Here is a 16701-nt window from a genome sequence, read left to right as displayed (position 1 = left end):
AGCAACAGATTTACAGTAAACTGTTTAATTTGTTCAGTGTGTATAAATAATTGTATCAAAAGATTTATGATATCAACTGTTCAATCTCCAATGTTTACATGAGAGTGTACCATTTGATTCTAACAAATTAATCTAATGTTTAATGTACACGTGTACGAACGTATTAGTAGACTTACTATAAATTATAATTTTCTGTATGTGTACGTGTTTCTGTGTATATGAATAACCATATAATTTATTTTCCCAACTATCTTATTATTCTACACGTATGTATAATGGTCTGTATAATCTAATTCCGACATACATTCCTATTGTTCGAAAAGTAAAAAAAGAATATATTAATAGATGTACAAAAATTTCACATTATTTATTGCATATACGAATTACTATATCAACTAAGTTAAGTTGAAGTTCGTTTGTATAGATGCCCATACTAGTTAAATACGACAAATTATCCAGTTGTTCATTATGCGTCTGAACGATTTCGATAAACGTTTCTTAATGCATTTGCAAGTGCAAAAATGAATTAGTTACTAAATTAGTTGATTTATAATAAAGAACCATATTGTTTATTAGGCTCAGTAATTCCATTGTGAGTAAAATTTACTGTTTACCGTCCTATTTTTCAGTGTGTGTAGGCCCAGCATGGCCAGATGGTTAAGGCGCTCAACTCGTAATCTGAGGGTCGAGGGTTTGAATGCCCGTCACACCATATATGGTCGCCTTTTTCGTCGTGGGAGCTTTATAATGTGACGGTCAATCCCACTCTTCGTTGGTAATAGAGTAGCCCAAGAGGTGACAGTGGGTAGTGATGACTAGCTGCCTTTCCTCTAGTCTTACGCTGCTAAATCAGAGGGCTAGCGCAGATAGCGCTTGTGTAGCTTTGCGTGAAATTCAAAATCAAAAACCAAGAAAAAAAATCGTATGTGTGACAAGGATTACATCATTTCATTATGAGAAACTGTTACATCATACAGTGTGTACATGAACAACTGTATCAGTTAAATAAATTATCCAATCGTATGAAGTGCGTGTTAACTATATCACTCGACTTACGATAAACTGGTCTAATGATAATTATCTTTTTTACATGATTGCATCAATAAATTTACGATAAACTATATTACATTTGCATGTTATTTCATGATTTGTCTTTAGGTTTACGGTAATTTAGCTCATTGTTTGTTATCTTTATAAATGACAATATAAGTAGGTTTATGATAAGCTAGCCATATTCCCAGTTTGTGTGTATAAATGACAAGTAATAGACTGATGTGTTTAATGTGACTAATAATGGTAACCTGGGTCGATGTGCGTTCTTGATAAGTAATGATTACCTCTTTCGTGTTCTTCAGGATACATTACCATGTCACTAGATTTACGTATATACGAATTAGTGCGTGAGAAACACTCCACTTCTTTAATATCGGTATGAATAATTTTATGTATTGATTTACAACGAATTGTCTTATTCAGTGTGTATATAATTGTATCAGTATCAGAAGATCTACGACAACTCTCGGTCTGCCTTATATGTGTGTATAAATGACAGTATTAATACATTTAGTATAGACTTTTCCGTTGTCCAATGTCTGCATGAACCACTGCATTAGTAGATTTGTGAAAACTGTTCTATTACTTAGAACATACATAGATGTCTGTCTAAAAAGATTTACAGCAAATTGGTCTGCTGTTTAGTGTGTGTGTGTGTGGATGAATGGCTATATCAGCAAATTTATGAAAACTGTCACGTTGTTTAATGTGTGCACAAAAGCTTATCTCAGTAGATTTACAACAGATTATCCTGTCGCTTCATGAATGTATGCATGGTTGTCTTAGCAGGTTCGTGACAAGCTGCCCTATTTCTCATGGTATAAATGAGCTGCTGTATCGGTATATTCATGATAGACTGTTCTGTTTATTAGTGTGTGCATAGAAGACTGTTTCGGAAAATTTATGACAGAGTCAAAGTGTCCTGTGTATGAATGGCTGTATCACAAAACTTATGAAAAATATCCTTCTGTTTACTGTGTGCATAAGTGGCTGAATCAGTACATTTAAGATAAATTGGCCTGTTTATAGTGTGTGCACGAATAGCTGTATAAGTAGATTTATGACAGTTTGTTTTTGAATTTCGCGCAAAGCTACATGAGAGTTATCTGCGCTAGCCGTCCCTAATTTAGCAGTGTAAGACTAGAGGGAACGCAGTTAGTTATTACCACCCACTGCCAACTCTTGGGCTACTCTTTTGTCAACGAACAGTGGGATTAACCGTCTCATTATAATGCCCTCACGGCTGAAATGGCAAGCATGTTTGGTGTGACGGGGATTCGAACTTGCAACTCTCAGATCAAAGGTTCAGCGCCTTAACCACCTGGCTATGCCGAGTTATATTTATGACAAACTGTCCAGTTTCGTGATGTGTGCATGAACAGTTCTATTACTGAACTAACAACTATCGCACTCTTCTGCTACCAATATACATTTCTGTTCTTGGTTTAAAACAAGCTAACCTCTGTTTTCTATCGGTGAAAGAATAACCTTTTCTACTTCATTCAAATGTCTATATCCTGAAGAGAAATAAGTGGTTTTATTTTGCTATACGTGTATGACAAAGGATTGTTGATTTTCCTGAATTTCCCATAGGCTATTCGAAGGGTATCAGCACAAGTTGTCCCTAACTTAGAAGTGATAAACTAGAAACAGAGCATCTAGTCAACAATACCCACCGACAACGTTTGTGCTACTTTTAACTAACGAAAAGAGTTTACTTATAACGCTCTCATATGAGACTGAGAAGACAAATACGTTTAGACGGGATTTGATCTTGAGGCTCGGAAATTGCTAGAGTGCCATAACCACCAAACTTTGCGAAGCCATTTGGTAAAGAAATATCTGGATTACTGGGCTTACAAAAACTTTTGTTGTACAATAGTTGTTAGTGTAAATATCTGTAATTGTGGATTTTCCACAACCTGTACTAATCCAGCTTACTTAAATGCTTGTGTTCATTGTTTACTAATATTATCACCAAAACTGAAGTGATCCAAAAGGTAAAGCAGGCATTAGTAATTCGTTAGATTATGTTATCAGTGGATATTTTCCTTTTTTTCTATGACAGATGGCTAGAAGACAACAGGATATTCAGCATTAATTTACTTAGTTAAATTAAAACACGTAACTTGCATTTACAATAATTAGATAAATTCTTTGAAAGATTATATTTTTCTGCGCATTACAAAATCTAACAATAAACGAAAATGTAAAGTATCTAAACCATATTAATTTATTCTTTCATAAACAAAGTGGTTAGACTGCATAAGTAAAAAAATAACCAAACAAGTTTGTCTGTGAAAGTAACCTAACTTACATGCTTTGACGTCACATGCTTTAAAACCTTATTGATTTCGACTGTACATGTTCTGTGTAGATTGTTGACAACATACACGTACTTTCCAAAGAGTCCACTGGCTTTTGAAAACAGAATAAAATTGATGACGTCAATCAGCTCTTAAAGGTTATAGGTGGAACAATGAAAATAGAGATAATACAGTTATATGCACTTTTATATAAGTACACCCTATAAACTTATCTTGCTTGCATTAAACTTCAAATTCATTACAGAAATGAATACTTAAAACACCGAAAGGAATAATTTTACCAATAAATAGATTACCTCTATACATCATTAAAAATAGCAGATAAATTTATAAATCAAGCTCACAATTCTTAATTGAAACTAATTTGATTGTTAATAAATCGACAAAAACCAGGTGTATGTAAACATATTGAACTGTTACTAACGTGTATCGGTTGTCCACAAAAATGTTAAAAAGATTTTTAGGACCTTTGCTTCCATGCTGCAGGCCCTGTTTGTGATTTCGAATTGTGTTAAGTATTTTTCTACTCATTTACTCTGTGGTTCTTAAACATTATTATTTGATCTTGCACGATCGACAGAAATGGATTATGTAATCACGCCTGAATTTCAAATGCTCTGTTATGAGGACCAAACTATCCTCATATTGAATGTTACTTTGTAGAGTCATGAGGTTATATAGGATGTAACACAAGTGTATGTTGTACTACTTTGTAGTGTCATAATTTTTCTTGCTTGCGCATATTTTATTGCGTGAGGTGAAATACGATGTCACACTGGTGACCTTAAGACTTGGAACTGCGAATCAATATATCATTGCAACTACTTAGGTATTTTCTCGTTTTATTATATCACAGTTCTGAAAACGACTAACTGTTGAATAGAATGGGGACACGAGCCTTGTGTGCTAGCGCTTAGCATCACCTCTGTTGGAACCTTTCAACACTTTCTGACCACTTTATCGGAAACATAAAAAAATGGTTGAAATAAAAGGTTGATTTCAGTCCAGTCCAGTTGGTTCTTTCATTACAGCGCTGCTTCTCTACGTTCTAAAATGCACTTGTTATGATTGTAATGGCATGTTTATATATGTATTAGAATCATTAAGCATCTAAGAAGATATACTAGGATGAACGGAGGCGTTTGTCATTATTTCACATTACATCTGCTTCCATCATCTACTTTAGCAATAATTTTGAGCATGTGGGACAAACGTTTTTCTTGTACTGGGTGTATCTGTTTATAGATAGTTTGAATGTTACATTTCTACATACATAATTTCGTTCCCACTTCTGCGTACACGCATGTCAAAATGAAAACATAAAAAAAATTAAACGTAAGATGCGAAATGAACGTTGAGATTTGAAATATTTTGTAGAAAGCATTACACTAAGAAAAAAGTTCGTACTTGTATCTTTCAAATATCCTGTTCATGCGCAAAAACGCTCGTCAAATGTGGCTCGGCATCAGAACATAATGACAACGAACACTTCTATCACTGTTTGGTTCTTGTATTAAAACATGCACAGTTATTGTGAAAAGCGCAAAAATACAGTTCCAATAATAAATATATACAACATGACGTGTAAAGACTGATTGATAGACGAAGTAAACACACAGAGACTGACTATATCCTCACCATAAAACTAATAAAGATTTACTCTATATGATAGTCAGATAATACACGTTATACAGAAATTGTATTGATATTTGACGAAAAGAAGGAACGTACAGACTGGTTATAGTTGAAAACTGGATACAGTAAGGTGTTTCAAGATCCAATATATCTAATTCTTGGTGTTTCAAGATTGATTGTATCTTATTGTTAGATAGAACAATGTGTTTAAAGTTTGATAATACTTTATTGTTCGATATGACAGGGTGTTTCAAGATTGATTATATCTTACTGTTGGATAGAACAGGGTGTTTCAAGTTTGATAATACCTTATTGTTGGATAGAAAAAGGTGTTTCAAGGTTGATTTTATCTTACTGTTGGATAAAACAAGGTGTTTCAAGTTTGATTATATCTTACTGTTGGATAGAACAAAGTGTTTCAAGTTTTATTATATTTTACTGTTGGATAGACAAAGGTGTTTCAAATTTGATAATGTCTTATTTTTGGATTAAACAAAGTATATTAATACAGGTCACATCCAATAATTAGTAGAAAAATGATAAATATAAATTTTGGTTAGTTCTGATTATATGTACAGAACTAATAAGTATAGAGACTGCCTTGTGCGATAACTTATCAAACATGTAGAAGTGTACAGATCTGTTATTTAGCATACGTTTTTGTAAGAGAGTGTTGATTTCTTAGATCACAATCATGAAACTTAATACAATTGGAAATAATAAAAATTATGTAATATTAAGAATAATATGCAGATAACCATACCACGAATTAGAAAATTTTATCTAAATATTTTTAATGCGTTGAAAAACTTTTAACAAAAGTGTGGCAAAATGACCTCGTGGGACTTTGCGATTTGATGAGCCTCATGCTGTGTGTAAAAGATATATTAATCATTTTTATTTCTTGCGGGTATGTATTGTTACAGCAATACCATATCGGGCTATCTGCTGTGTTCCTCGAGGGGAATCGAAACCCTGATTTTAGCGTTATAAGTCCGGAGACTTTTTGCTCTTCCACTGGGGTTCTTTGTCTCCTAAAAACATAAAACGAGACAACTAGAAACTTAATGTTAACAACAACAGTAAAAAAAATGAAATAAAATGAAACGTTGGTCTAATCCTCCAGTTTACAATGTCCCACACAAAAACTATTCAACATGAACAGTCGAATAGCATTCGCTTCATAATGAACCTTTCACTGCGAATACATTACTTAGACCACAGTGCTTTACACAGAAACTCTTGAAGTGAATATATTATTCTTATAAGATGCAACTTCGGAAATAATATAAAAATAATATATTCACTTCAAGAGTTTCTGTGTGAAGCACTGTTATGAGGAACAAATCATTTAAGAGGGTTCATTCGATAATTTATATTATACAGAATAACCATTGAATTTAACTTACGAAATGCTTGTAGTATTTTCCTTCACGTATTAATTAAATCGATATTATTACTGAACAAAAAATATGCAATTTAACAAAAATAACACGATTTTCATGTAAATTGTTAAACAGGATGTGGAAAAAGGATGAACCTTTTTATATTATTTCCGAAGTTGCACCTAAAAGAATAATATATTCACTTCAAGAGTTTCTGTGTGAAGCACTGTGATCTAAGTAATGTATTCGCAGTGAAAGGTTCATTATGAAGCGAACGCTATTCGACTCTTCATATTGAACAGTTTTTGTGTGGGACATTGTAAACTGGAGGATATTATTATTTTTCTACATTTCTGTGTAAAACACTATGGTCAAGATTTAGTTATTTACTCCAAGTTTATATTATTAATTTCTTATAACTGTGTAGCTCTGTTGAAAATATCCAGCTGTTCGGTTTGTTTTGAATTTCGCGCAAAGCTACACGAGGGCTATCTGCACTAGTGGTCCCTTATTTAGCAGTGTAAGACTAGAGAGAAGGTAGCTAGTCATCACCACCCACCGCCAACTCTTGGGCTACTCTTTTACCAACGAATAATGGGATTGACAGTCACATTATAACGTCCCCACGGCTGAAAGGGCGAGCATATTTGGTGTGACGGGGATTCGAACCCGTGACCCTCGGATTACGAGTCCAGTTCCTTAACCACTTGGCTATGCCGGGCATTTAACTGTTAACATCAAACAAGGAAGATTAGTGTAAAATCCACCAATTTTGTTGTTTCTATTTATCTGGTCCACATTTTTGGTAATTCGTGGCTTTGTCCACATCCTTTTTAACAATTTACATGAAAATTGTGTTATTTTTGTTAAATTGCATATTTTTTGTTCAGTAATAATATCGATTTAATTAATACGTGAAGGAAAATACTACAAGCATTTCGTAAGTTAAATTCAATGGTTATTCTATATAATATAAATTATCGAATGAACCCTCTTAAATGATTTGTTCCTCATAACACCTCTTTAGCGCCCCCTTTCAGAATATAGCCGCTGAAGATAAAAAACGTCTTTGGCCTTGAAACGATTCTCGCTAGACGAAGCACAAGGGAGATACTATACCAACCCCATGAAAAAAAAAAGCTTTTAAGAAAAGGAACAGAGTTTTCGAATAAGACAAAAGTTTTAAAGTAATATTTTTCCTGTATCTCTCAAAACAAGTTTATGTCAGAATTCGCGTTTCTCGTGAATCGAAGTGTATAATAAAAAAAAGTATTGCTACTTGTAAAATTCATTATTCAATAATCGTCAAAAAATTCTGTTGTGTATCAGACTAAGTACAAAATTCCCAACAAAATTTTAAATAATAAAACACATTTCATGTTTGTACAAATACTGAGATTATCCACAGTTGTCCCTGATTTTGAACTACCAATCAGTAGGCAGCAACAACTTCTACCTTCGCTCATTGACTTTCGCTCTTTTTACACACCCACAACTTAAAGTAGTGTAATCCCCCCCCATCGCACGGATTTGAACCATTAACTCCAGAGTTCTTTCTATTACAGAATGGACTCACCCTCCTGTTGATGACTGGCAAAAATCAGTATTAATATAAATATAAGAGTCCTATTTGTCGTATGTCCATGTACCTACTTCGCAAGGTGTGGATGGATGTTCACTAAAACTGGTATGGAGATTAATTACGGTGTACATACAAATTTTTGAGTTTTTTATATTGCATGTTTTGTGTTTTTTATGGCATTTTTTGCACTACTTCGTTCCCCTGTTGATAGATCTTCATGAAATTTGGCATGAAGGTTTACTGGGTCTATGCAGAGATACTTGCAAAGTTGCGGTTTCACATTTTGTTTTCGCAATTTTATGGGCGTTTTTTTACGATGAGATATAAGGGAAACAACTCTTCGTGTTTTCAGATAATATTTCATTAACCATAAATTTACATAATTTCCATCCAGAGAATATATTTGTTTAGTTTTGCATTTCATGAAACTTAGTACTGTTCATTGTTCACGTAGTTAATTTTTTCAACACTGTTTCGATTATTAAAAATTTCTTCGTTACCAAAATAACGGAAAGTTTGTTTGTTTTTTAAATTTCACGCAAAGCTACACGAGGACTATCTGCATTTGCCATCCTTCATTTAGCAGTTTAAGACTAGAGGGAAGGCAACTATTCACCCACCGTCAACTCTGGAATTGACAGTACCATTAAAACGCCCTCACGGCTGAAAGGGCGAGCATGTTTGGTGTGACGGGGATTCGAACCCGCCACTCTTGAATTATGAATCGAGTGCTTTGACCACCTGGTGATGCCGGGTCAATTCCTGGAAGTAAACTGTCACACATTGCGTAACATTCAGTGTGAAACGCTTATTCTTCTGTGTGTGTGAGTGTCTGTCTATAAAATACTCAAACTACTCCAATTTTACGTGCCTCACATAATTTGACAACTGGAACTTATTAAAACTTAAACATTAATCACAAATTGATCTATTTTGTATACTTGACGAAAATGTTTTTTTCTTCACACATTTAAGTGAATCCCAGTACCGCTTGATGTCGCTGGAGTCTAATGAAATAATGTTGTTGTGATTAAGCATAAAACTACAAAATTGATTCTTTCTTTTCACCATGAGTATTGAAACCCTATTTTTAGTATGGTAAGTTTGTAGACTTAACGCTATGATGCTGAAAAACCTTTCAATGTAAGCCATATTTTAACCTTTAACCATCTTTCAAATATAATGTCTCCGATTTTGATGAAATATATTTGGTCACTGTAGATCAATGAGAGATTCGGTGACTTAATAAGGCTTAAAAGGTGGATTTTACAGAAAAAAGAAAACTTTGCAGTCAAAGGAACTACTCATACTGATTAATTTTGCAGGTTCACATTTTTTATAAAAAAAATATGTGCTAATAAATGAAGCATAGAACTTTGTGCAGAAAGAGCCCTTTCCGAGCGACAATCCGAACGTTTCAGTTTTTACGTTTGCCGCTAGGAAAAGTACTGTGACGTAATAGTTGCCAAACAAAGCGCCAACGCCAGCGCGTTGAATGTAAATAAACATGGCCAGTGCATACGGAGAAACAGAGCCGGAGTCTGTTTTGACTTTGTGTTCTGAACAGTGTCGAGTAGCGCCATATCAATTCGAACCTACTCTGAACGAACCTAGAACAGTTACTTTTGACACAGATCTGGCAAGTTCTAGTCAGGATCAGCACCTTCATCATCATTCATATAAACATCATCAGCATCTGTCACTTGTGATACAGAGGACTTTTTAGCAGCAGGTGATGATTCTGCAAAAATCAGTGAAAGAATTACATGTATATGAACAATGTATTGTTTACCAGCAATAGTTTATAATAAATAATCAAATAATATTAACGAGACTAATCTGACTATTGACTATTGTTAAATCATGAATGAAAATGTCATATTCATATTCAAACTAACTTACCAGCACCATAAGCAAAATCTATTATCGGAAGATTTTCTGTCTGGGTAGCTACAGTCTTCAAGCCAGATGGGAATACCTGTACACCTCTGTAAACAGAATACCAGCCAGTCTGTGTCCCTCTTGGAATACTTGAGACAGGCTAAAACAATAGGTTTTATTTAGGTATTTAAATAATAACATTCTTTCACGGTTAGATTCAAATTAATGTAAATAAAATTATACATCAATTATTGCAACTTATGAATGTTTAATCTAACAATCATGATCTACTAACAAGAGTCTGAACAGATACACTCTGAAATGAGTCAGCTTTAGAGTCTTGGCAGGCGTCATCAGGGGTGGGCTGAATCACAACTTCCTCTACAGAAGTAGGCATGTGTTATTTGCAGCACTTTCCTCTAAAAGCTGAAGATATAAGATTATATATTAAAACAACATGCTTTATGAGGTTTATGAGATTTATATTTAATATGACAATGTCAAAGTACTGTGTTAAGATTAATTTTATTATGATGAGTTATGGAAATATGTTATGGAGTTTATATTTGATTTTTTACAAGTCTACAGTGTTTATTTTTTAAAATACATAACATGTACTTGATTACTATAACATGTTCAAGACATACTCTTATTTCAATTTATCTTGAAATGTTAAATTTGAAAAATGGAATTCTTCAAACTTTTCCATATTTAAAAATGATACAAAAACATCTACAGAACGATCTACCAGCTTTTAAACTTGGAATATACTCTATTTGGGATAGATTTGTCCACTGTCTAGACTAGGAAATCAAGGTTTCACTGACTTTCAGGTGCCACAAATGCAAAACACGCTCATGAATGTGAAATGTGTATGTCTAGTTACATTCTTCAAAATCTTGTACTTTTTAAATTATTATATTATACTAGTTATTGTTTATCGCTTTATACTGCACACATACCTTTAAGTTTGTTCTTTTCGTGATGGCAAGGGATGGCTTCAGAGGGGTGGAACCTGTACGCAGCAGACTGAGATCAGTCCTCAGCTCTACACGAGGAAAGATGGTGGGGACGATCCTGTCTACTGCCGATGGTTTTTTCAGTATCAACCTGCCTGGCTTGAAACCCACGGAATCCAAAACAGTGGGATCCGACACAAAACATGAGCGTTCAAAGTGATCTTGACAAAGCTTTGCATGGTGTGAAGGTGTCCAGTTCTTCCTATTGACCATCCGCACCCACTGTCGCCACCTTGCCGGTTCCTTCTCTTTGCATGGAAACGTAAAGAAGCTTTTGCCCGATGTCGAACCGTTTTTACAACCATAAGCAACGCAGTAAACCATGTTATCATAAAACAAACATAAAGTAGCAATATCAAGACAAAAAATAGTTTCACAAAGTATGTAATCCGAAAAGAGCACCGATAGATTTACATAAAACACCAGCACTGAAAAGAACAAAATGGTCGGCGCGCAACGAAACGTGTTGGCAACTATTACGTCATAGTTGTAAAACGTCACGGAAACAGCCGAACGACCGATAGGAACTTGAGTTCGAGGACCCGCATATTTTGTTTCATTTTTTACTCAAAAACTAAAGTGTTTAAAATATGGCAACCACACAGGAATTACCGGTCTCTATACTGAAATGAAGTATTTGGGGTGGAACCCGTACAAGAAAAGGTATTCAGTCTTTAGGGTGGAAACCATACAAGGAAAGGTATTCACCAGCACCAGCAGTTCTCAATCTTCAAATGTTTCGAGGAAAGGTCGTATTATTATGGGGGTAAAAGCGGCAATGTAGTACACAGATTCTATTGTGGTCCGCCAAGATACAAAACTCAGGTCAAAACTGTCAAAATTTAACTAAGGGTAGACTGTTTTAGAATTTCGTACATGGCTTAACATAATGACTATCTGCGTCATCCATAAATTTGAACTGATGGACTAGAAGAAAAACAGCTATTTAACAACATCAACGATCCTAAAAGAGCGATAATTTATTCCAGTAATGGGACACGAACACTGAACACCGTATCTATACAATCCAGCACTCTACCTATAGAGATAAACCTGGTCCGAAAAGGGGCTGAAAGTTAAGTAAAAAAAAAGGGTTAATAAGGTTGAAAGTTTTTTTCAGTATTTCATTTAAATGTTGTTTTGCTGTGTTTAAAGTGATTCTGAACCTTGCTATCGAGCAGGCTGAAGCAAACAATATAATGTCACTATGGCTACGTCATTTATCACGTGATTTTACATCCGTCAAAGTAGAGAAAATTCAATGCAAATAGAATAATTTAGTTAAAGTAATTCAAGGGTGAACATTAATTATAGCTGTTCATAAACGTAGCCTCTTGCTCGAAAAAATCATTCATGAAAGAGGTATTTGTAAATAAAAATATTCTTTTTACTTGGTGATATTTAGTATTTACAAAAGTGATTGTTGAGAACATGTTAAGATCTAAAAATTGGATCATCTTAGCTATGTTAATTTTTGTCTTTTATCAAAATGTGTAAATCCTTCTAGTATGCACAACAAATTTTAAAAGACAGCAACAAAAAATTGTTGTTAGCCTATTGTGTAGCTTTGTGCTCTGCCCACCACGAGTATTGAAACCTGGTTTCTAGCGGTGTGAGTCCACAGATATACTGCTGTGCCATTGGGGGGTCACTCCAGATAAAGATAAAAGGATACATTTTTATAATAAAACAATGTTAACTTATAACAAATATCAATTATGTATATTAAACCTTAAGAAGCCACAAAGGCGAAACGTTGGTTTAAACAACCCCCCGCTAGTACAGCGGTATGTCTTCGGATTTACAGCGCTAAAATCAGGGGTTCGATTCCCTTCGATGGGCTCAGCAGATAGCCCGATGCGGTTTTGCTATAAGAAAACAAACACACTGGTTTAAATAAAAACATATTCTTTTATATCTAACTGGAGTGTAAAGATCGTTTGTTTTTTTTCTTAGCTTTTATCAAAATGCGTTAATTGTATTTGCTTACACAGTTGTTATGGTAACCTCACACTTAACATAAACATTTAGATTAAACAAATAAATACAGGAGAACATTCATAAGTCACTTGGTTGAAGATGTATAATACTAATTATTATTATTCATAATTCTACTATATTACGAAAGTTAGATTCTACCTTCCAACTGATGAAATATCTGTAAATATGTTGGATACTTTTATAGCAAAATTTTATTATTTAGGCCAGGGGATAATGCAATAGGGATAGGCCTAACTGTTGGCAAAAAAGCCTTGGTTTATAATCCAGTGCTATGCGAAATGCGATAATTTTGTACTCTTAAATACAATTATGAAACACTTAAAACAATTTTATTTCTTAGAATTGCCCCAAACTTTAAACTATGTTTTGTTTTTTCAACTGGAAATTAACATAATTTATTTTTAGGGTGTAGGCCTTGTTGGCTTCAGATACGCAACTCGTGAAGTGTTTGACCTACTGCCCCCCAAACGTCTTAGTTTGGTACCTAATTGTCGTAAGACAGCTTAAATTATCATGTAACTCAAACTTCCGCTTGACTCACATTTTCAGCTTTATACAAGTAAAAAAGTTATCGGATAATTTTTATGTAATAACATAATATTTCGTTTATACCCATACATAATGGTGTACTCCTAGAATCTTCCCCCACAAAACACGTACCTGCAGATATGTTACAAATCCAATTCAAGAGGTCTTGATATCACCTTCTTACAACCAAGTACTAAAACTTCACGAAAAACCAGAGAAACTGAAACATTTTCATTCTGCAAAATCGATCACACCATGCCGAACCAGAAATGGTTGTCTGTTTGTGATATTTCTGGATCTCCAAGTTAATTACTACTCATTGTGTCTCGAAATAACCTAACCGCCTCTTTTTTTTACAAAATTTTCCGAGTAAACATCTCTCTCTCTTCATGGCGCGTCAGGTTTTACGCACGTCCGGTTATCAACACTTTCCAACCCTTACCATCTTTGCACCTGCCACTGCATGGCCTATAAAAATAAAAGATACGAAGTTACATCTCCAGAAATAAAGCATTAATTATATATATATTTCTTGTTTGATTCAAGGTCACAATAATGGAATGTTATGCATGTTCTTACACTTTAAACTTAGACATGCCTTTAGAGGATTGCTTGGCTGGCTCACAACTCTTCTGGGTGTTTTGTGTGTTTTCTTATAGCAAAGCCGCATCAGGCTATCTGCTTAGCCCGTCGAGAGGAATAGAACTCCTGATTTTAGCGTTGTAAATCCGCAGACTTACCGCTGTACTAGCGGGGTCAACTCTTCTGTACCATGAACTACACCCAAGAGATTATCAGACGTTATTTCGCATCCATGACAGATAGAGGTCACGATAATCACATTTTGACAGAAATAAAAATAACCGAAAAACAAAACAAAACTACTCAAAATATTTAATCTGCTTCATTTTAACATATTTCTTCCTCAATTTTTACACAGTTCTGGTCAGTCTTTTAACTTATTAAATCTGTTCGATTATTTCGTTTGTTTATTGTGTTACGAAAAATTAGGCGAAAAATAATTTATTGAAACAATGCTGATAAAATTACAGAGACAAAGAGAAACTTTTTGCAGTATTATTTCGTACATCAAAACGTATCTGTAGATATTTATTATTATATTTTAAAGAATAGAATAACGGAAATGATAATTTGCAGAATTATTACTATAATATATTCATTTGATGTAGTGCTAAATTTTATATTGTCAAAGCTTTGCTAAACTTTCTAGCATACGTATGATGTTACTCATAGATGAAAGAACTCATATTCAAAACTTTATTTCCATTTCAAGAATACAAGTGGTTGAATGTTGTTCTGGGTTGCATCTACAGCACTATACCCTTAGCTTTATAGTATTAAAAAAAAAAGCATACACCAATATACGCAACTGTTTATTTGTGACTTTATTTTCTTCCGCCAAAACTCGAGTTTCAGCTCAGGAGAGAGGACATAGAGCCCTAATCTATTTATTGATTCATTACTTCCACTGCAGAAGTCTTGTTAACTTCCAAGCTCATCAGAACTGCTTGGAAAAACGAAGAAAACAAATAAAGTAGGTGTAATGTAAGAAGTATGATTTTGGTTTTGATTTGTAATCCTTTATTCACTACTAATAATTTAAAATAGTTTAGGGTGATAGGTAGCGTGTGTTATTAAGCATAACCTATAAGTAATTTGTTATAATACAAATAACTATATTAAATTCTTATTGTATTTGAGAACACCATCACCACCCCCAAAATAATCACTTTAGGCGAGTTATCTTAACATATTTTTCAGTCTTCCTTTAAACCATAAATTAGTACAATAAACAAGATGGAAAAAATAAATTATCTGCTGAATATTTTAGTGTTATCTATAAACGCATAAATATTTGAGAAGAAATCAAGAGGATGTAACGATCAACATTAGCCCATCATTCAAGACAGTAGTTTTGGAAAGTAGAGTTAGCCCTTAAATGATGCTTTATCACCTCATATTAACTTACACCACAAGTTGTTTTAATTTAGTATTTCTCTCGTTGCTTTACATGTTTAAAAATATTGTTTTCCTTGTCACTATGAGCTTTGAAAAATCACTGAATTAAATGTGAAACATATTTTGTTTACGTTTTAATAAACGTTTACCACGACTAGATGAGAACTACAGTTCTAAGTAAAATCGATTTTCATTATCACAACTACAGGTCAGTGTTGAAGGATGTTCATAATGGTTCTTTATTTGATGCGCACACCAATGACAGTTGCTGTTCCTATCAGTCCTGGTACACGTCAGCTTCAAGGATGTTCGCAATGGTTCTGTATTTGGTGCGTACACCAATGACAGCTGTAGTTCTTATCAGTCCAGCTACAGGTAAGTGTTGAAGGAAGCTCAGAATGGTTCTTTATTTGGTGTGTACACAAATGACAGTTGTAGTTCTTGTAAATCCATTTACAGGTCGCTGTTGAAGGTTTTCACAGTGGTTCTTTATTTCATGTGTACATTGTCAGAAACTTACGTTTTGAGTAGTAGTAAAGTATATGTGTATATATTGTGTTGTTGTTTGGCTAAGAATTCTTCTACAGTGTGTGACATGTTGGCGGTAACTTCGAAAGAAAAAAAAAACAAACACCACTGAATTCACTTGTTTTCAAAATAATATATACTCAGAACTAATTAAACTATGTACAACAAATTATTTACATTATTGATGACCATAGACATATCATAAACACTAAATAGTTCTCTTCATCTTTTCAAAGTCCACTTAAGCCTATTAAATTGCTTTGGACTCGCAACTGACAAGCCGAACTATTTTTTTCTCTGTTACACTCGCCAAACTATCTGAGCATAATTCACTTACGTTTCGTCGAGTTACAACGGTTGTATCTTATTCTTCTAAAATCGTTTGCTTCTTTTTGTATTTAGGTCTAGTTCCAAATATTCGTTTACCTTTTACTAAAGTCCATGCAGAAAAATTCAATTACTTTAGAACTCTCTTTGACAAAATAAATTATTCTTATTATCTCTTTTAATGTCGTTAGTCTTACTCTAATATATAACAACCGTTGGCCCTATATTAATAGTTCTTCCTTCACTGTCCGATCGTTTCTCTACTTTATTTCTTGTATGCACTTTCATTGTCTGTCTGCTGTTTCACTCCCACCTCATTCTATTTATATGTTTATTACTAAATCGTCTGCTTGATATATACTCTCCACATCAATAAATTTCATGCAACGTTTTATAATCTATACATCAATGAGTCATAAAGACATTGTACGACTCTTACCCAAGTTACGTAACTA

The 16701-nt window shown here is 33.9% G+C and overlaps 2 protein-coding genes across 6 annotated transcripts in view; one reads left to right on the top strand and one right to left on the bottom strand.

Moving 5' to 3' along the window:
- The window catches only part of LOC143257445 (uncharacterized), a 44960-nt gene that overhangs the window by 24428 nt on the left and 3831 nt on the right, over positions 1 to 16701 (top strand). For all 3 annotated transcript variants that reach the window (XM_076516138.1, XM_076516137.1, XM_076516139.1), the window contains exons 3-4: positions 14849 to 14966; positions 15600 to 15766. In XM_076516138.1, the coding sequence (XP_076372253.1) occupies positions 14849 to 14966; positions 15600 to 15766 (285 nt within the window). The remainder of the gene's footprint in view (positions 1 to 14848; positions 14967 to 15599; positions 15767 to 16701) is intronic.
- On the bottom strand, positions 9136 to 13969 carry LOC143257444 (uncharacterized). 3 transcript variants are annotated; one of them, XM_076516135.1, is made up of 4 exons: positions 13544 to 13949; positions 10826 to 11951; positions 9885 to 10023; positions 9136 to 9723 (listed from the first exon to the last, which is right to left on the bottom strand). In XM_076516135.1, the coding sequence occupies exons 2-4, from the start codon at positions 11204 to 11206 to the stop codon at positions 9629 to 9631; spliced, it is 615 nt and encodes a 204-aa protein (XP_076372250.1). In that variant the 5' UTR covers positions 11207 to 11951; positions 13544 to 13949; the 3' UTR covers positions 9136 to 9628. The 3 variants fall into 3 exon arrangements, 2 of the variants coding, with proteins under 2 accessions (XP_076372250.1, XP_076372251.1); XM_076516136.1 differs by lacking the exon at positions 13544 to 13949 and adding an exon at positions 10159 to 10289 and having other exon boundaries at positions 10826 to 10963; XR_013031855.1 differs by lacking the exons at positions 9136 to 9723; positions 10826 to 11951 and having other exon boundaries at positions 9890 to 10023; positions 13544 to 13969.

This window comes from Tachypleus tridentatus, chromosome 7 (assembly GCF_004210375.1).
Source record: "Tachypleus tridentatus isolate NWPU-2018 chromosome 7, ASM421037v1, whole genome shotgun sequence".
Taxonomy (NCBI): Eukaryota; Metazoa; Arthropoda; class Merostomata; order Xiphosura; family Limulidae; genus Tachypleus; species Tachypleus tridentatus.
The sequence above is the reverse complement of the archived record's forward strand: the minus strand, read 5'-3'. Positions and strand labels throughout refer to the sequence as shown.